The sequence below is a fragment of the Trachemys scripta genome, chromosome 15 (genome assembly GCF_013100865.1).
Source record: "Trachemys scripta elegans isolate TJP31775 chromosome 15, CAS_Tse_1.0, whole genome shotgun sequence".
Classification (NCBI taxonomy): Eukaryota; Metazoa; Chordata; order Testudines; family Emydidae; genus Trachemys; species Trachemys scripta.
In genome coordinates this window covers 21,052,287-21,073,408 of record NC_048312.1, presented here as the reverse complement: position 1 = coordinate 21,073,408, position 21,122 = coordinate 21,052,287, and the positions used below count along the sequence as shown (strand labels likewise).

The 21,122-nt window shown below is 45.5% G+C and overlaps 1 protein-coding gene across 1 annotated transcript in view; it reads left to right on the top strand.

Annotated features, from left to right (window-relative positions):
- The first annotated feature begins 7,221 nt into the window (after window positions 1–7,221).
- LOC117888214 (sodium/glucose cotransporter 1-like) overlaps window positions 7,222–21,122 on the top strand; it is a 71,695-nt gene continuing 57,794 nt past the window's right edge. The window contains exon 1 of the mRNA XM_034791446.1: window positions 7,222–7,425. Within this exon, the coding sequence (XP_034647337.1) occupies window positions 7,384–7,425 (42 nt within the window). The 5' untranslated portion in view covers window positions 7,222–7,383. The remainder of the gene's footprint in view (window positions 7,426–21,122) is intronic.

Below are 21,122 nucleotides of genomic sequence, written 5' to 3'. Positions count from 1 at the left end.
TTGGTGATTTCAGTCCAATTTCTAGTAGACTACTATCTGCATCCCATAGGTGCTATTAAACTGCGGCATATCAATAGACAAAGCCAAGGACTAATGTGCACAGAAATTGAACATCCCTGTTCCTGTAGCGATGGGGGTGGCAGATTCTGGTCTCACATCATTGTAAATCTGGAATTTCTGAGGTCAGTGGAGTTACTTAAAAAAAAAAAAACACATCTGGGCACCCTCATGACATGATATTATCAAATAGCAAGAGACTTTTTGGGACAGCTTAACATAGTCTGTCATGTTTTCATATCTAGATGTATACATTTCCCATAAAATAGTTCTGCAAATCTACATTAATTTCTAGTGATATAAAAGAACCACTATGTAGTGAAAAATATGTAAATATCTGAGCCATAAGCAATATTGATTTAAAAAGAAAAAATGCTGTCAGGCAAGTCTGATCTTTCATTCATAGAATTACTAAGTTAGGGCAAATCCTGTGAGACAATAGATGTTTATTCACCTGTCTCTGTCAAGATGTAAATTAAGTATTATAAGCTAAAACAATGGACATACTAAGTCAATAGAGATGTGAAATCAACAGGTACGCAGCCCACTGAAAATAAATAAATAAAAAGCTCTGGGTGGTTATCCTGACTGAGTACAGGCAATGAACTTTGGGGATAGAAGTTCAAGCCAAAGAAGACACACATTTATCTTGCATCAAGCCCTGAATTCAAAGCAAAAGATACTGATGTCATGCTGTTTATTGCACAGCTGTGAGTGAGCTACAGACAAAAATCTTACTTGTTCTAGAGTCTGAAGTCAGCCTGCTCTTACTGAATAAGATTGAAAACATGACTTCCTGCCCAAAGTACAATTAAGAGAAATCCAATGGCTGAATATTTGTTTTCTTTTTCTTTATTACTGATCTCTTATTCCAGTTGATACTGGAAAGGAAGTAATATGGGGGCCAAATATCTCATTGCTGGCTACTCAAATTATAGCTATGTTCTATAGCTGCTACCTGACCATGGAACTACCACTTGAAAATGTTATAAATGGAACTGAACTTTGAGAAATCTGATATTTTTTCTATGAGTGCCTATTGGAAAAAAAAACCCACAGAGGATTATTTTGAGAGCTAAGTTTACCGCTATATCTCCTCTGTCCCTAATGGAGATGCACACTGTTTTCTTATTGGTCGCAAATGACAGTTTGTCAAATACTCACACTTTATTGATCTTCACTGTGTATTTATTTCTCAGTAATATGTGCTACGTCTAGTTTGGGAGTTTTTTCTGTTTGTGCATGTGCTTGAAACAGCTGCAGAATCAGGGTCACTTTGTGTACTATTAAATAAATATAAAACTTAAGGATGGTTTTAAAAAAGAAAATACCATGAATAAGCTTTAAAATGTAGTAAATTATTACTATCTTGTGACAGACTATTGGGTTGTGCTGAATGGCTGTAGTTGTTCCTTAGGGATAAGGATTTTGACTTCAGACATTTGTCTTCATTAGTAAATAAGGGGAAAAACATAAATTAGAATTTACAGATTTTTTTTACAATGTTCTCCAAAATGTTTCCATAAATCAAAGTTGAAGGCTGGGTGCTTTACAAAGAATTACATTTCTTTGCCTTATTTCCTACAATCTCTGTTCACAGATATTTTCCTCTGAAAGAGTTAGGGCTCATGTTTCTATAAAATCAGAGAATCATAGCACTAGAAGGGACGGCAAGCATCATCTAGTCTAATCCCCTGTCAAGATGCAGAGTTTGTTGGGTCTAAACCATCCAAACCAGATGGCTATCCAGCCTCCTTTTGGAAACCTCCAGTGAAGAAGCTTCCACCCCCTCCCTGGGCAGTTTATTCCATTGTCCTACTATTCTTACAGTTGGGAAGTTTTCCCTGAGATTTAATCTGCTATGCTATAATTTGAACCTATTGCCTCTTGTTCTGCCCTCTGTGGCAAGAGAACAACTTTTCTCCATCCTTTTTGTGGCAGCCTTTCAAGTATTTGAAGACCACTATTGTGTCCTCCCCCTTAATCTCCTCTTTTCCAAACTAAACATATCTAATTCCTTTAGTCTTCATTGCTCATATGGCTTGCATTCCATCCCTTTGGCTCACCTTTGTCGCTCGCCTCTAGATTCTTTCCAATTTCTCTACTTCCTTTCTATACGTTGGTGAGCAGAATTGGACGCAGTACTCCAGCTGAGGCCTAACAGCACCGCTCTACTTGGTGCTGGTCATCTCCTGTGACTTGCATGCTATGCCTCTGTTAAATAAACCAAATTGCATTTGGTTTTTTTGTAACAGCATTTTATTGTTGACTCATGTTAAGATTGTGAGCCACCACAACTCTCAGATCCTGCTCAGCAGTGCTGCTACCAAACCAGTTTCCCCCATTTGGTATTTGTACATGTGGTAGCACCTTACATTTGTCTTTGCTGAATTTCATTTTGTTGTCTATAGCCCAGTTCTCCAATTTATCAAGATCCCTTTGAATGTTAACTCTATCCTCCAAAGTGTTTGTAACACCCCCTAGCTTTGTGTCATCTGCAAATTTGATCAGTATATTCTCTCTTCAACATCCAGGTCATCAATAAAGATGTTAAATAATACTGGACCCAGAACATCCCCGTGCACCCCCATTTGAGACCTCCCTCCAATCTGACATCATTCTATTAATAGCTACTCTTTGTTTGTGGTTGTTTAACCAATTATGTATCCACTTAATGGTAGTTTTACCAAGCCAGCATTTCTCCAGCTTACTTATCAGAATGCCATGTGGCTATCATGAAGCTCATGAAGATTCTGATAAGTGAAAACTGCTATGTAATGTTAACTGTACAGCTAAAGCCAGCATATCTTTCAGAGCTCTAGGCTAGCCCCTACCTGCTGCAGGATTTAATGCTTGTTACTATAGACTTGGCTACAGTGGTAAATGTTTGGGAGGAGGGATAGCTCAGTGGTTTGAGCATTAGACTGCTAAACCAAGGGTTGTGAGTTCAATCCTTGAGGGGGCCACTTGGGGATCTGGGGCAAAATCAGTACTTGGTCCTGGTAGTGAAGGCAGGGGGCTGGACTCAATGACCTTTCAAGGTCCCTTCCAGTTCTAGGAGATGGGATATCTCCATTTATTATTATCTGGTATTTGACTCAATGACTGGGAGATCTAGATGCAATACAAAAAAATTTACTCAACATAGTAATTGATCTGCAGATGCATTCAGTTCAGAGAAACAGCTTTATCTTCCATTTTGTTCATGGGATACCCAATTTCAAGATACAGAAATAGAAAGGACATCCCTGTTAGCCTATTGATAGTATTAGCAGTACCATGTGGGAAATCTCGCTTGAAAACCTCAAAATTGGTCTTTCGCTGTCAATACCTGACAGTGAGACTTGATCTCCAGCAAAGTTCCCATTGACTTTAATGGTGCAGGATCAGGGCCTAAATGTGAAATCCTGACTGGGATAAAAACTTCACCCTAACAGGGATCCCACCTTCTGAAGGCAGGCAGATACGACCTTCAGGAAAGGACATTCATGCAGTCTTTCCTTATCTTAAAATCAGTGCTATAAGAGCAGCAATATCGCTGAAAGTTATAAATATCAGAATCCAGTCATCTGTGTCTGATTCTATTCAGACTACTTCATGTCAGGAAAAATGATTAAAAATAAAAATACAGATACTTGTATTCTTCTCTAAATATTCTGTCAAATTCTTCATGTGCTAAAAAAAAAATTACAGGCTTTTCTAGATATACTAATCCAGAGCTAAAATTACTCGTTAAAAAGAGGATACTAGATAGAAAGTTGAATGAAATTAAACTATTGTAACTAACTTTTGCAATATAAACAAGACAAAGTGAGGGGATACCTCTGGTCTTTACACTGTTTTTATTCTTGTTCATGTACAATAAAGTCAGTGAAAATAAGTTTAAAAAAAAAAAACCCTACGGGATTTTACTACTACTTCTAACATTTCTATTTTATGAGAATTTACCTTGAAACTAAACATGTATGAATTCTGTATTCTTGAATTTTGATTTGTCTGAGAAACTTATTCCTCCCCAAAATGACAGTAAACAAGCAAGGATTCAACTTCGGTCAATGAATGGCAATGTAAAGATGAAGAAATACTTGGGCAAGTATGGACTTTGTCATACTGCATATTAGGTATACAACAAGAGAAAGATTTCAGTTACGTTTACTAATTAAACATTATCCCCTTAAGACTGACACCAAAATTCTTATTGACAATATGGGTAAAATTCTGGCTTGCCCTACACAGGGGCATTAGGGGGTTAAAGAGTCCAGTTGCATCATCCCAAATAGATGGCAATTTCAAACAGTTATTCACCCTGACTCTCACCCCACAAAATTACACTTATGGAATGTGTAAGAAGGTGGCAGTACAGAATCTTCTAGCAATCTCAAGGGACAAAAAGTTTTCAACATGTATTGTGGGTTTAGGGATTTTTTTTAATCTGGGCATATATTCTGAATAACATTTTATAATACTGAAATCTACTAACAATAAATGGTTTTGATGGTTATTAAATACCCCAGATTCATTTAAGCATTTAATCACCTGTAAGATCCATCTACGGCTTCCTTAAAATTATTGTGAGAGCAGGAGTGCCTATGATGTAATCGATTCAAAAGGACAATGCCAAACTGAAGACTTCCTGTTTACAGGAGGAGGTAGAGCCATATTCAAAATTCACCCTCTTCAATAATCTTTCCAGAGTCAAAGAACAGTGGCTATAGTCCAAATTTCAGTTTATCATTAAGATAAGACAAGCACAATAGGGAAACTCTGGACTCAAGAGCAAAGAGACCGAAGATTATAGATTTGCCAACATTGTATTTCAAATATAAGGGACCTTTTTCTCAGCACCCCTGCTCCACCTCTCCTCCTAGTATTATTATGATTAGTATTCATACTAATACTATGTGTACTCACCTACATTTGTCAGGGGTATTCCTGGCTGCTTTTTGCAGCATTCAGCAACTTCCAATCTTGTTGTACAGAGATGAAAAAATAAGGGACATCTCTTGTAAGAAGGGACTGTTAGCAACCCTACCACAGAAGCCAAGGCAAATGTCATGAGATTACATTAAAAACAAATTAAAAGAAGATTATGGTTGCAATGTCAAATCTGGAAAGTTACCTAATGCCAGAATTAAGATTGCCCGTGACAGGCTGCTATAGTTAACACCTCCGCTGCTGCAGGAATGTGTCTCTGCAGTTGCTTTCAACAGAATATCCCCAATATTGCTAACTCTCATGATTTTATCATGCGATTTTTTTTTAACCTGAGGAAAACATGATGATGAAAGGTGCCAACTCATGGATTTTCACTCATTCAAAATGGCCACCATCTTCTGTTACTGTCAATGGGGCTGAAGCCAGCAAGATGGTCGCCATTTCCCAACAGTTTATCTGCATATGGAAGAGAGGCTGCCCTCAGTAATGGCTGCCACTGCTCACTGTTTTCAGGGAGGCTGAAGCCAGCCCTCAGGAAAAATGGCTGCCATTCTATCATACAGGGGCTAGACAGGGCAAAGGAGCTGTGAGAAGCAACAGGGATACTGTGAAAGATAGCTGGGGAGAGGGAGGTAGATTTAGTGGTTGCAGGGGAATGGGGGGGCTGGGAGCATTGGGGGCCGGAGGAAGGATGAGAGGGAAACAGAGGACAGTGATGGGCATGAGAGTTATAGAACAGATGGAATGGTGGCTCCCCCTATCCTGGGAGCAGTGGGGAGGGGGAGGGGGTAAATGGCATCCCCTTTGAGCAGCCAGGAGAAGGCAATGTTGCAGTGAGGCCAACTCTCATGAACTGATTATGAGTCACAGGATTTTGGAGCCCGCAGGAGGAGCTGTCGCAATGTTGCGAGAAGCTCCTCTGATTGTGTGATTTTTCAGGGCTGGGCAGAGCTGTGTACAGTGCTTGGGGGACAGACCTGTCCTGCCTGTGTTCTTGTGTAGCCCTGTAGCAGAGAGAGGGTCCTGGGGCAGTTGCAGGGGCAGAGTCCAGAAAGTGTTGGTGCTGGGACCCTGACAGGGGAGGGGGGAGAATTGGGAAGTGGCACTGTTGGGGTCTAAGTACAAAAGTCCTGTGGCAGCAGGAGGCAGAGAAGTGTCGCTGCTCGGTCAAGACAGTAATAGGAAGTGGATGGCAGGTCCCCCATCTCAGGGATGAGGAGAGGGTAAGTGAAATGTCCATCTGAGCAGCCAGGAAGAGGCCTGTGTTTTTGTGTGTGTTAAAGGTTGACTTTTCAACCTGAAAATATCTCTCTCACAGTGGCAGAGGAACAGAGGGGAGGCCAAGAGGCAAACTGAAAACATATATTTTTTTTTTAACCAATTTTTTTGGGCCAATGTCATGATTTTTGATCTTTTGAGGTTGGCAATACTTTATCCATTTGTTTGGCTATATCAAAAGAGCATCCCAGGTGAATGTCCAGCGCCAATAAAAAGCGGCTAGTTGGTTCCCTCAACAAAATTGGCCTCATTTTGGGAAACAGAAGCGACAGCACAATCTTATTAGTATTTTAAAACTGCCCATTTTGTAAGTATGAACATAATCTCTTTGTCTATGTTCTGATATGGGTAGGTTCAAAAGGCTCATCACTCTAGACCAGAGCCTCTCTTAGCATTGTCTTTTTTTATTTCGCACCATTAAAAATATTCCCCCCCATGCAATAATTTGTATTTTTCCAACCTCAATTTCATTTTGTGTGTACCCCCTGAGCAAGGAGGGATGCTCCAAGAGAAGAGACCCACCTCTTGGTACCAGTGGGTCCACTGCAGAGTCCTGCACTGCTGTTTTCTCCAGAGCAGGAGGGCAGGTGAGGGGGAGATGGCCCCCCTCACTCACCCTTGTAACCCTCCTTCCTCAACCAATGGGAGGAAGGAAGACAGCAGACCCCAGAAGCTTAGAGGGCAGAAGAAAGCCAGAAAGACTGCAAGCAGTGTTTGGCTCTGTGCTGTGCCCCAGATGCCTGGGAAAGCAGGAGGAAGGCTATCAATGGCTCTGCTTTTCCTCCAACTGGCAGAGACCAACTGGGGAGCAGACAGGAAAGAAGGTCGCCTTGCAGCCTACCAGCACAGCACATCCAGGACCAGCAACTGGCTTGTCGGTAACCTCAGCCTGCAGAAAAGCCCGAGGAGGGGACAATCTGCTCCTCTTTTCACCAGCCTGTCTCTCCTACCACTGACTGCAGCCTGCTTCCCCTGTAGCAGACCACACCGGATCTGGGATTATAGATCAAGAGACCTGACCTGCTTGCAGCTGAACTCTTTGTTCCAAATTTTAAAGACTGTCAGCACAACTCCAGAAGGGACTGGGCGATTAGTCCCTCTCCAACAATTCCCATGGCGGAACTGCTTGCTTGCATCAGTCCCCTGACTGCTCAGGTAAAAAAAGGAGCCTAAGTGAGTACCCTGTATTATAGTGAGGTAGTTAGGGTTTAATCTTGCACCATTAAGGTACATTGCATCTGCAAATTCCCAGTATAATCAAGTTTGTTTCTAACAGGATCTCTTTGCAGGCCGGCAATGTGTCTCCATGTGCACCACCTGGGTATGTGGGGGAACAGACAGAACTGAGAGGGGATACGCTTTTGTTTCAGAAAGTTGGGGGGCGTGTGTGGTCACATGACCTAGTATGCTTGCTGGCATAGCCTTTAGTAATTAAAATGCATTAATATATCTAATAATTTTAGTCATTTAATATTTATACTAATCATATATTTCTTTTCAATCAAATCCTTCTATAAAGTGTATAGTTATTGTTTTTAATTTGTTTGCTCGTGTAAGTTTGAGTTCAAGTCTGGTACCGCTGCCTAAGTGATGTAAACCCCTTGTCTCACTGGAAGCACTGCCAAGTAGCTTTATTCTTTAGCAGACCAGGAGGAGGAGTCTGGCATCTATCAGCAGCACTTCAAATGAGCCCAGGTAACAGAAATGGTGGAATTGTCCAAAGACTGTGAGGTATCCCTCTCCTGTTTGCACATTGTACAGGTACTAAGCCAGCACCAAAAGGGCAATAACATGATACTACATAGGAACAAGCTGTAAACACCAGTGAGACCAGAGAAACAATACCAAAGGATAACAATGAATTAAAACTTAATGTCAGATCAGAGTCTGTGACAGAGTTCCTATCCAGCCACTGTTAAGTAATTTTGAGAGTAGAGTTTCATGAGACACTATCAATGCTTTACTAAAATTCAAATATGTTGCATTGGCTGTTAGAGCCATTTTTTTGAGTAAATTCTCTGATTCCTGTCACTAATTCTATCACCTATTTGTTATGAATGTTGTCCTTTCCTCCCAGTGTTAGTAAAGCTATTGACTGAACCTGGTCCCTTAAAATATAGCATCCAGCCACTTGCCATTGTTGATATGCCTTAACTTCAGCACTTATCAACTGATTTTATTCTTACAGGAACTATCCTCAAAGCTTTGATTTTGAGCTTGTTTTTAAATCGTTATCCAATCTGCTTGCAGGTAGTAAAAACAAATTTGGAAGTGGTTGATAGCAATTTGATGAATTTTCTAGAAAATCAACATGTCAAAATCTTCCCTTCAGATCTGTGAACATTTTCCCCTCCTATATTCTGTAGGATACTCAGGAGAAAGTATGTGATTAGATTGACTTTGTTGTGTGACATGATGATACAACATCAATACAGATGGTTTGATAGCATCACTGTACTCCAGGGAATCTTGGTTCAGAATATTGTGCTAATACCCCCCTCAGTTTAACAGGTGGGCTTTGTCTTCCTATACTGTTACCATAGCAACATGTCCTGGTAATGGGGATAGGGTTGCCACTTGTCCTAGCCTTCCCAGGATTGTCCCTTATTTGAAGTAGCAGTCCTGGAAAAACTGGAAGGCGCTCAGTCCACTCCTTTTTTGAGGTAACTGTCCCTAGGCACCAAGCAAGATTGGGGCCGCACTGTACAAATACAGAGTAGTAGACGTCCATGCCCTGAAAAGTTGACACTCTAACTAGACACGCGGGGTGGGAGAAGAGGTATATAACACATGAGCTGAGTGAACAATAGCATGGCAGCAAACGTCGCGCTAGTTCCACAATTTTTTGTGGGGGGCTTAGCTAGGAGGGGGATAAGCTAAATGGAAAGAAAAAGGAAGGGGAAGGAGGTGAGAGGGAGTAAGCAGGGCAGGTTTGGGTGAAGAGACTGGGAGGGAAATGTTGGAGCAAGCAGCCAATTTGCACAGGGCAGAGAAATTGCAGTCAAACCTGTAGAATGTTTTCTGAATGTCCTGAGGTACCTGCTTTGGCTGCATCTGCCCCTACTAGCTGGAGTCTCTGGCTGGTTGCTCTCAGCATTTCTCCCCCCCACCCCTTCCAAGGCCACATCATGGGGGGAAGGGAGACATCACTTGACTTTGTGTGTGTGCGCGTGTGCGTGTGAGAAACCTGCATAGTTCTAGGTCCTGAGGGATGCTGGGGGGAGGAGTGGTTCCAGTTGGTTCCATTTTACCCCCTCCTTCCATACAGCCATTCCTGCTTTGGCTGTTTCTGCTGCTACGAATTGCAGGGTTTCTGGCTGATTGTCCACTATATAATATGTCCAGGATTGAGAAGGAACAGACAGTGAATCCAATAAATTGCTATTAACACTGCTGATAAATAATGTAACATTGGGTCGGTAAATCTTTTTTCCTGGTTCTTTAAAATGGTTCTATGCATTTGAGTTCAATGTGTGTCTCAGAAAGACAGGCTGCACACACTATTGATCATCAAGTAATAGAGGACTGAATCATGGGGATCTAGCCAATTCTGTTCAAATTCTTCTAGCATTGTAGCACGGTAACTTGCCTCTTAAGGGCTGGAGGGCTTGCGGCTAGCCAACCCTGATTACTAAAGAGGCACACCGGGGTTGGATTAGCTGCTTCTCAGAGTAGCAGAAAGCTGCAATGAAGGGGGGAAGCTCAAGAAACTGCACAGAGGAAGAAAGGCTCCTGCAAGGAGTGTGGAAGGCAGAAGGCTGAGCTGCAGCCAGGTAAAACCTGGGCTAGGCCCAGTTTAAAACTGGTTTGTTTTGGGCTACCAGGGGAGAGACTCCAATGAGTTCTGTTAATGACAGACATGTTGCTAGCCTGAGTGGAGCTAGTGAAGGGTGAATTAAAAGGACCCAGGAGAAGATCAGTCCAAGTTCTAGAACAGGGGCGGGTAAACTTTTTGGCCTGAGGGTTCCAAAACTGTATTGAGGGCCGGGTAGGGAAGGCTGTGCCTCCCCAAACAGCCTGGCCCCCACCCCCTATCAGCCTGCTCCCACTTCCCGCCCCATGACTGCTCCCCTCAGAACCCCTGACACATCCAACTCCCCCTGCTCCTTGTCCCTGGCTGCCCCCTCCTGGGACCCCCTGCCCCTAACTGCCCCCCTGGAACCTCACCCCCATTCAACCCCCCGTGTACCCGGACTGCCCTGACCCCTATCCACACCCCTGCCCCCTGACAGGTCCCCCAGGTCTCCCATGCCTATCCAACTGCTCCCTGTCCCCAACTACCCCCTGGAACTCCTTGCCCCTTATCCAACCCCCCTGCTCCCCACCCCCTTACCATGTCACTCAGAGTACCAGGACTGGCAACTGCACCGCCCGGCTGGAGCCAGCCATGCCGCCGCGCAGTCTAGATTACCGGGGCAGGCCGGTGGCTCTCACAGCTGCGCTGCCCAGCAGGAGCTTGCAGCCCCGCCACCCAGAGTGCTGGCGGCACAGCAAGCTGAGACTGCAGGCAAGGGGGGACAGCAGGGGAGGGGTTGGGGGCGAGTTAAGGAGCCTAACAACCTTCCCACTCCCCAAACAGATGCATCCTCTTTTGGCAGGAGGGGGGGAGGGATAGCTCAGTGGTTTGAGCATTGGCCTGCTAAACCCAGGGTTGTGAGTTCAATCCTTGAGGGGGCCACCTAGGGATCTAGGGCAAAATCAGTACTTGGTCCTGCTAGTGAAGGCATGGGCTAGACTCGATGACCTTTCAAGGTCCCTTCCAGTTCTAGGAGATAGGATATCTCCATTAATTTAATTTAATTTAATTTTTAAAAGTACTATTTAGAGCAGTGGTTTTCAACCTGGGGTCCACGGACCCTTGGGGTCCACAGACTATGTCTAAGATTTCCACAGCGGTCTACACCTCCATTTGAAAAATTTTAGGGTTCCGCAAACGAAAAAAGGTTGAAAACCACTGATGTAGTATTAGTTCTGGGATATATGGGGGGAGTGAGGTGGGGCTGAGGGGAGAAGATATAACCTGGGTTTGTGTTCAGCATAAGTCGTTCAGAAAATGTATTCATTTATACAACATCAGTGGGAGTCAGCAAGAGCCTGCCATCTCCACAAGTCAGGAATGATCAAAACTAGTCAAGAACCCACCGTGAATTAACTCAGGGGGGCTTGTCTTTAATAGAAAATCAGGTCATCTTAGAACATGAACTTGAGTAGTTGCTTTAACTGCTGTGATGTAGCACATAACTTTGCAGTCAGTGTCGATGGGGACAAGTCATATGTAGCTTTGTCAGCTGGTCAAAGGTAACTGGTTTCAGTAAGGTTTACCCACAGCCTGCCGACATGGCCATTGGGTTTCAGATCCTGGTCTACGCTGACTGTTAAGTCATATTTAACTTCAGGTATGTTAATAAGTCCTTAAGTGTGACTTAATTTTCTAGTGAAAATCAAGCCCAGAAAGCAGAAACTAGGCTTTATTTCCAATGAGCTCCTGCTCCCTGATTAGCAGTGCTGCAGGTTAGCTCCTCAGAGCTCCTGCTGAGCACAGAATTGGGGCACAACTCCCAGCAGCTTCAGTTAACTTTGGGTACTGTGTAAATACTGCCTGTAATTGCTATTCAGGTTTCTACCGGGCATATGGCAGCACTCTTACCTTGTTCTATCAGATGACACCGTTTGAACTACAGTATGAGTGTGTAAATGATCTAATTATCCAGTACCTTGCATGAAAGACTCTATGGGTATGTCTACGGGATTAATCCGAATTTATATAATTCGAATTTTGGAAACAGATTGTATAAAGTCGAATGTATGCGGCCACACTAAGCACATTAATTCGGTGGTGTGTGTCCATGTACCGGGGCTAGCATCGATTTCTGGAACACTGCACTGTGGGTAGCTATCCCATAGTTCCCGCAGTCTCCTCCACCCATTGGAATTCTGGGTTGAGATCCCAATGCCTGATGGGGTCAAAAACATTGTCACGGGTGGTTCTGGGTATATCCTCCCCCCTCTCCAGGGAAGCAACGGCAAACAACGTTTCGCACCTTTTTCCTGGGTGAATAGTGCAGACGTCATACTACGGCAAGCATGGAGCCCTCTCAGCTCAAGACAGCAGTCATGAACATTGTAAACACCTTGCGCGTTATCGTGCAGTTTATGCTGAACCAGAACCTGCAAAACCAGGCAGCGAGGAGTAGGCTACGGCAGTGCGGCAGCGAGAGGGATGAGGATATGGACATGGAATTCTATCAAACCGCGGGACCCGGTGCTTTGGAGATCATGCTGTTAATGGGGCAGGTTATAGCTGTGGAATGCCGATTCTGGGCCCGGGAAACAAGCACAGACTGGTGGGACCGCATAGTGTTGCAGGTGTGGGACGATTCCCAGTGGCTGCGAAACTTTTGCATGCGTAAGGGCACTTTCTTGGAACTTTGTGATTTGCTTTCCTCTGACCTGAAGCGCCAGAATACCAAGATGAGAGCAGCCCTCACAGTTGAGAAGCGAGTGGTGATAGCCCTGTGGAAGCTTGCAATGCCAGACAGCTACCGGTCAGTTGGGAATCAATTTGGAGTGGGCAAATCTACTGTGGGGGCTGCTGTGATGCAAGTAGCCAAAGCAATCACTGAGGTGCTGCTATGAAAGGTAGTGACTCTGGGAAATGTGCAGGTCATAGTGGATGGCTTTGCTGCAATGGGATTCCCTAACTGTGGTGGGGCAATAGATGGAACCCATATCCCTATCTTGGCACCGGAGCACCAGGGTACCCAGTACATAAACCGCAAAGGGTACTTTTCAATGGTGCTGCAAGACCTGGTGGATCACAAGGGACGTTTCACCAACATCAACGTGGGCTGGCTGGGAAGGGTTCATGACGCTTGCGTCTTCAGGAACACTAATCTGTTTAAACGGCTGCAGCAAGGGACTTACTTCCCGGACCAGAAAGTAACTGTTGGGGATGTTGAAATTCCAATAGTTATTCTTGGGGACCCAGCCTACCCCTTAATGCCATGGCTCATGAAGCCATACACAGGCAGCCTGGACAGGAGTCAGGAGCTGTTCAACTACAGGCTGAGCAAGTGCAGAATGGTGGTAGAATGTGCATTTGTCTGTTTAAAAGGTCGCTGGCGATCGTTACTGACTCGCTCAGACCTCAGCCAAACCAATATCCCCATTGTTATTTCTGCTTACAGTGTGCTCCACAATCTCTGTGAAAGTAAGGGGGAGACCTTTATGGCGGGCTGGGAGGCTGAGGCAAATCGCCTGGCTGCTGATTACGCACAGCCAGACACCAGGGCAATTAGAAGAGCACACCAGGAAGTGCTGTGCATCAGAGAAGCTTTGAAAACCAGTTTCATGACTGGCCAGGCTACAGTGTGAAATTTCTGTTTGTTTCTCCTTCATGAAAACCTGCCCCCTTTATTGACTCGTTCTCTGTAAGGAACCCACCCTCCCCCTTCCCCCAGCTTGCTTTCAAAGGAAATAAAGTCACTATCGTTTAAAAATAATGTATTCTTTATTAATTGATTATAAACATAGGGAGAGAACTGACAAGGTAATCTGGGTGAGGTTTGGGAGGAGGGTAGGAGGGAAGTAAAAGGCCACTGAAAAAATTCAATATAATGACAGCCTTTTGGTTGGGCTGTCCACTGGGGTGGAGTGGGAGGGTGCACGGAGCCTCCCCCCCCCCGTGTTCTTACACGTCTGGGAGAGGGGGGAGGGAGGTTATACAGCGTCTGCAGTGGCAGTCTGTTATCCTGCTGCCGTTCCTGAAGCTCCACCAGACGCCGGAGCATGTCCGTTTGATCACGCAGCAGCCCCAGCGTTGCAGCCTGCCACCTCTCATCTTGAGCATCCCTCATGACCTCATGTTCACTGGCATCTTTCCTAAATTTAGATACCGTGTCCTTCCACTCATTCAAATGAGCTCTTTCATTGCGGGTGCATTCCATTATTTCCGTGAACATCTCATCTTGCATCCTCTTTCTCTGCCGCCTTATCTGAGATAGCCTTCGGGACGGAGGAGGGAGGCTTGAAAAATTTGCAGCTGCTGGAGGGATGGTTGAAAAAAAGGAGAGAAGTTTTTAAAATGATACATTTTACAGAACAATGCTTATACTCTTTCTTGGTGAACAACACTATTCACATTACATAGCACATGTGATTTCAGTACAAGGTCGCATTTTCCATCTTAATATTGAGTGCCTGTGGCTTTGGTGTTAGAGATCACAGACGCAGGTCCAGACAACAGAATTCATCTTGCATGCGGCCATGGTAAGCCATTGTCTTTCGGCTTCTGCGCCCTCCTTTCCCACATACCAAGCAAAGCCCGTTGACTACTGCGGTTTTCCTGTTAACCTTCAGCAGCAGAAAACAAACTAACCCCCCCACCATCCCATTCTCTGGAATGATCGCTTTATCCCTCCCCCCACCGCATGGCTGGTATCAGGGAAGATACCTGCAGAAACCAAACTAAACCCCCCCCGCCCCCCCATGAATTATCTGGGATGATCGCTGTACCCCTCCCCCCACCGCGTGGCTGGTAATGGGGAAGATCCCTGCTAGCCAAACGCCAAAAGCTCAGGGCCAATTCCTGCCTCCCCGCTCCCCCGCGCTTGGCTAACTGCAGGGAAGGATTTCTTTTCAGCCACAGGCAAACAGCCCAGTAGGAACGGCCACCCTCTGTCCCCTTAATTAAATTCCCGTATTTCAACCAGGTTACAATGAGCGATATCACTCTCCTGAGGATTACACAGCGAGATAAAGAACGGATGTTGCTTGAATGCCAGCAAACACTGGGACCATACGCTGCCAGGCTTTGTAATGCAATGATACCAGATTACTTGCTGCAAGCATGGCATGGTCAAGTGTCCTACCATGGAGGACGGAATAAGGCTGCACTGCCCAGAAACCTTGTGGCAAGGCTTTTGGAGTACCTCCAGGAGAGCTTCATGGAGATGTCCCTGGAGGATTTCCGCTCCATCCCCAGACACGTTAACAGACTTTTCCAGTAGCTGTACTGGCTGCGAATGCATCCCAAGTCCTCAGGGCAAAGTAATCATTAAAAAACGCTTGCTTTTAAAACAAGTTTTATATTTTAAAAGGTAAACTCACCTGAGGTCCATTCCATGGGGTCATGGTCTTGGATATTGGCTTGGGAGGGTACTTCAGTCAGGCTGAGAAAAAGATCCTGGCTGTTGGGGAGAACGGAGTGCTGGGTGCTCTCCGCAAGCTCGTCCTCCTCCTCCTCCTTTACCCCGTCCGCAGAATCCTCAGGTGTAGCTGATGAGATTATCCCCGCCTCGGAATCCACGGTCAGAGGTGGGGTAGTGGTGGCGGTTCCCTCTAGAACTGCATGCAGCTCGGCGTAGAAGCGGCATGTCTGCGGTTCTGACCCGGAGCGACCATTTGCCTCCTTTGTTTTTTGATAGGCTTGTCTGAGCTCCTTGACTTTCACGCGGCACTGATCTGAGTCCCTATTGTGGCCTCTCTCCATCATGCCCTTGGAGATTTTTTCAAAAGTTTTGGCATTTCGTCTTTTCGAACGAAGTTCTGCTAGCACTGAATCCTCTCCCCATATAGCGATCAGATCCAGTACCTCCCGTATGGTCCATGCTGGTGCTCTTTTTCGATTATCGGCCTGCATGGTTACCTGTGCTGATGAGCTGAGCTATCTGTGGTCACCTGTGCTCTCCACGCTGGGCAAACAGGAAATGAAATTCAAATGTTCGCAGGGCTTTTCCTGTCTACCTGGCCAGTGCATCCGAGTTCAGATTGCTGTCCAGAGCAGTCACAATGGTGCACCGTGGGACAGCTCCCGGAGGCCAATACCATTGAATTGCGGCCACACTAACCCTAATTCGAGATGACAATATCCGCTCGTCGGGGTGGAGTACAGAAATCGATTTAAAGAGCCCTTTATTTCGAAATAAATGGCTTCGTTGTGTGGACGGGTGCAGGGTTAATTCGATTTAACGCTGCTAAATCCGAATTAAAGTCATAGTGTAGACCAAGCCTGTGTTTCAACACTTCTTGTCCTTTTTGTATGCTGTGCTATGGAGTTTAGAGTCCACTAAACTGTCTCGTCAACATTTATCTGCCCTTACTTAAATTACTTATTCCCAGGGACATGACAAAACTTCGTGGCTTTTTCAGCCTTACTTCCTCACCTTCAGCCCCATTTAGTACAAAGCTTATTTACTACTTTCTCCATCTTGGTACGTGTAAGTTTAGTCCCTTTTTGCACTATTGTCAGGTATATTTCTTTAGAGTGTCCGTATAGTTCCTATATCTTCTGGCCAGAATGCTGAGATGCTGATGGGTTCATGTTGATGGATTAACCATTTGATTTTTCTTGTAATGAACAAAAAAGTAGGGAGGCTCCCTCTTCCCTATTATTCTATTGAAGTGTTGTAGTGGTCTTATGGTAGGATAGGATGATGCGTTAGAATGCACATGAAACAAAAGATTCTCTGGAATATGTAACAGAAACAGGGAACTGGGTGACCCAAAAGTATAGGATACAGAATCTTCTGCCTTTTAACTTTATATGGTCAGATGCAGTCTATGTTGATAGTGACTCGAAGTCATTGCCATCTGATGGATGATTAATGGTTTATAAACTATAGGTGAGATAATTGGGTAGTTTCAGTTCAAAGTTCTGATAGACAGGTGTAGGTGTCTGCAGCCCTAAAACAACCACCAGTCTTCATCTATCATTATTAAAATCACCATCATGCCAGTGGGTTCCCTCATTAACAGTCTCACCAGAGATGCCATGGACGTAAGGAGGTGGAAACTAAACCCCCCTCTGGCCATTAAGGTTGGTCCCCTCCAATGCAGGGTTGAGGCAAATTTACGAAGCAGACTGAGGTCTGTTGGTGCTGCCCATACTGGAGTGGAATAGAGGACTTTGCTCTTCAGAATTGTCAGTTCAGCTCCTTTCATCAGCATTCATTTCAGAAACGTACAAAAAAGAAATACCTTTAATAATTTATACAATGTTAATGCTCCACACTGTATATCTATATTTTTAGGACTGTGTACATTAAAAATAAATACAGGTGCAGACTTAATGTTAAAAGCAAGTTCCAAAGCTTACCAGTGGCTAGAGTTCTCTGAATGTTGCTCTGTAGACTCCTGATCTCCTCTCAGCTTTTCAGAAACTGCCTTTGTTATTAAACAGAAATATGAGGCACTGAAGAAGGGCACTGAAGCACTGCAGATGATGGTGCCAGGGCGTATGATCACTAGCCTGATATGGCATCAGTGACATCCATGGAGTTTTGTCTTTGACTTAAATGAAACCAGGCCTTATGACCTTTTCAGAATTTAAAGAAACATCTTCTGGTTCAAGAAAAGCCCCAGCAAGTTCTCAAGCAACAACTCTGGCCGCTCAGCTCTGAAGGCAGCATAGAAATAAGGATGGTAATACCATGACCCCCCCCCCCAAAATAACCTTGTAATCCCCCTGCAACACCCTTTTGCATCAGGACCTCCAGTTTGAGAAACTCTGGTCTCTCCTGTGAAATCGGTATAGTAAAGGGAAAAGCACACAAAAGACTTTGATGTGTTTTTCATGGCTGTGAATTAGGTAGCTACTCATAAAGGTTCTCACCCAAAAATCTCTCTCCCAGCATTTAAAAGCCAGGTTGGCTGTGCTCCCTCCCTCCCCTTCAGAAGACAAGCATGCTGGCAGCTTGCCTCCTAGATGTAGGATGCAGAATTTCTGTCTCTACAGTTATAGGCAAAAAATCCATTATCGCTACTTGTAAACAGAGGCACAGGGTTTTTTGTACCCTCTTCCCTGCCTATGCAAGGCTAGAGTTAATCTAACCCTGAGTGTGTCATCTCCATGATGGATTAGCATCCACCAAACTGAGTCCAGAGAGAAGCAGTCAGCATAGGCTGGATTCAGGACTCTTACGCAGTTCTGCATGTTATGCTGTATACCAGTGGTTCTCAAAGCCGGTCCCAGGCCTGGAGCGGCAAACTGCGGCCAGTGGGAGCCGTGATCGGCCGAACCTACGGATGCGGCAGGTAAACAAACTGGCCCGGCCCGCCAGGGGCTTTCCCTGAACAAGCGGTGGACCGGCTTTGAGAACCACTGGTATATACAGTCTATAGAGACAGGTTTCAGATCCGAAGAAGTGGGCTGTAGCCCAGGAAAGCTTATGCTCTAATAAATCTGTTAATCTCTAAGGTGCCACAAGTAGTCTATAGAGAATGATCCCACTTCCATTAAAATAAATGGAAAGTCTCTTTGACTTAAAGGGAGTCAAAATGGGCCCATAAGAAGGAATGTAGGATTTTCCATAGTGAATCCAATTACTGGTCACTCACGTCTGGTGTCCTGCTTCCAGTAGAGCAGACGTGGGCAAACTACGGCCTGCGGGCCACGTCCGGCCCACGGGACCGTCCTGCCTGGCCCCTGAGCTCCCGGCCGGGGAGCCTAGTCCCCGGCCCCTCCCCCGCTGTTCCCCCTCCTCCAAAGCCACACCAGCATGCTCTGGTCCGCCGCTCCCGCTGGACAATGTGGGGAACGCAGTTGGCTCTGGCCAGGTGTCATGGCTGCAAGCTCCTGCTGCTGGTAAGGGGGCGGGAAGCGGGGGAGTTGGGTAAGGGAGCAGGAAGTCCTGAGGGGCAGTCAGGGAGGAGGGGGCAGTCAGGGAGGAGGGGGCAGAGGTTCTGGAGGGGCTGTCAGGGGATGGGGAACAGGGAGGGTTTGGAGTGGGAGTCCCGGGGGGCCTGTCAGAGGGCGAGGATGTGGATAGGGGTCGGGGCAGTCAGGGTACAGGGAGCAAGGGGGTTGGATGGGGGTGGGGGTCCTGGAAGGGGGTGGTTAGGGGACAAGGAGCAGGGCGGGTTGGATGGGTTGGGAGTTCTGAGGGGGGGCAGTCAGGGAGCAGGAAGTGGGAGAGGGTGGATAAGGGGGCAGGGGCCAGGCTGTTTGGAGAGGCACAGGCTTCCCTACCTGGCCCTCCATACAGTTCCGCAACCCTGATGTGGCCCTCGGGCCAAAAAGTTTGCCCACCCCTACAGTAGAGCCTAGTTTTGGAGCTGGTATTTCAGGAAGATGAAAATATCCAGTAATGGACCTAGCTAATTGTGAATGCCCTGCTCAGGAGTGTGGGGTGGAAGTCTCTTTCCTGCCCTCTGCTGAGAAGCTCCCACTTTGCAGCATGAATTTTATTTGCTCCTATCTTTGCATGCATAAATACAAACGTTGTTGTTGGCCAGATTTTTTTTTTTAAAGCAGCTAGAGTACTTGAGTGTCAGATCACCCGCAGCAGTGAATTCCACAGGCTGTCTTTGTCTGTGCTGTGTGTGTGAAAGGCTGAGCAGTGCTGACATTCTGCTGAGTACGATGCCTCTGTGGGATTCCATATGAACTGCAGGTTCTGGAGGATATGGAGGCACAAGTATTGTGATTATCACAGCCAGTCTTTTCCTGACACTCTGTAATGAGTGTCTCAGTTACATCTGTACCTGACAAGGAGAAAGCAGAAGCAAACCAATACAGCAGTCTGAGTCTCTCCTGTCTTTGCATGTTGTGGAGTCATCTAGACCTGGCCAAAGTGTGTGGAGTGGGTGTAAAGCAGAAGTCTACAGTGATTTATACCAATAGTAGCATCTTACAGTTTCTTTAGTCACAGTTTGCACAGGGGTGGATGACAACTCAATGGGCAAGGCAGTGGAGAATCAGGCCCAAGAACCTCCTATTTCCTTTTGTCAGAGTTTGTTGTGGCTACAGGAGCTGAAACTGGAATTCAATTCATGAATTAAGAATGAGTGAAAATGAAACAATTCATGTTACAAGGACACATGGGAATCCATTTGCATCAGCCTTTGTATGAAAGGCCAGCTACATCCTACCTTAGACAATCTGTTGCCTAGTAAGGATGGTTAGTAAATAAGACCTTTCTCTGGAGCAGACAACAAGAGAGGTTGTGTTTACAAAATGTTGTAGAATTGTGGGTGCTCACCAGCTTTTAGGATTATTTTTTCCCTATTGGATTTAAAACTAGTAATTTCACACCCTGTTTATAGAACAAACTGAAGTCTCTACTGAAGAAGAGATGCCTAAAATATTGGGGGACAGCATCTTGTAAATTTGTAGGTGCTTAAATTGCATTGCAGTGTATAGATGAGAAAGATGGAGTTCTTCTTTTACGCTATAATTTCAGATTAATGGTTCTTTCTGATGATCTTTTAGATATAGACACTCTCTCCTGTTTAGCTACTAATTACTGGAAAAAAGGCTAACTGTCATAGAACAATTATACCTTGGAAAGGATTCCAAGCACTACTGAAAATCTGGAGTAATTCCACTAGTCAATGATGTATAACCAGTATAAGATCACAATCAAGCCCATTGTGCTTTGTATGTACTGTTTAGAATAAATGCCATGAGGCAATCATTTTTTGTCAGGCAGTCTACTGAACTGTAAATGAATTGTGATTGCGTGGGGCAAAGTAGAAGTAGAGACAACACTTTTTCAAATATCCCCAGAGCCCTGAAATTCTTGTACCTGTGCCCATGGGCGGGGTGTGAACTGCTGGCTGGGGGAGGCTAGCCATCAGCGCCGGGAGGGTGGGTGGCATGCGGCCGCAGCCTTCCCCCAGCCCGGGAGAACCAGGATGGTGGGTGGTGCAGCTGGAGCCAGCACTGTGGGACTGGAGCTGCAAGCAGAGCGTGAAGCAGGAAGTGGGGCTAGGGGCGGAGCGTGGGCAGGGCCATGCCTGCTGTTTGGGGCGGCACAGCCTCCCCCAGCCTATGGCACGCCCCCCCCATGCCTGTGCCTGTTGCCTACATTTCCTGCACTCCTCTGATAATGGCTGTGATACCCACCTCCTGC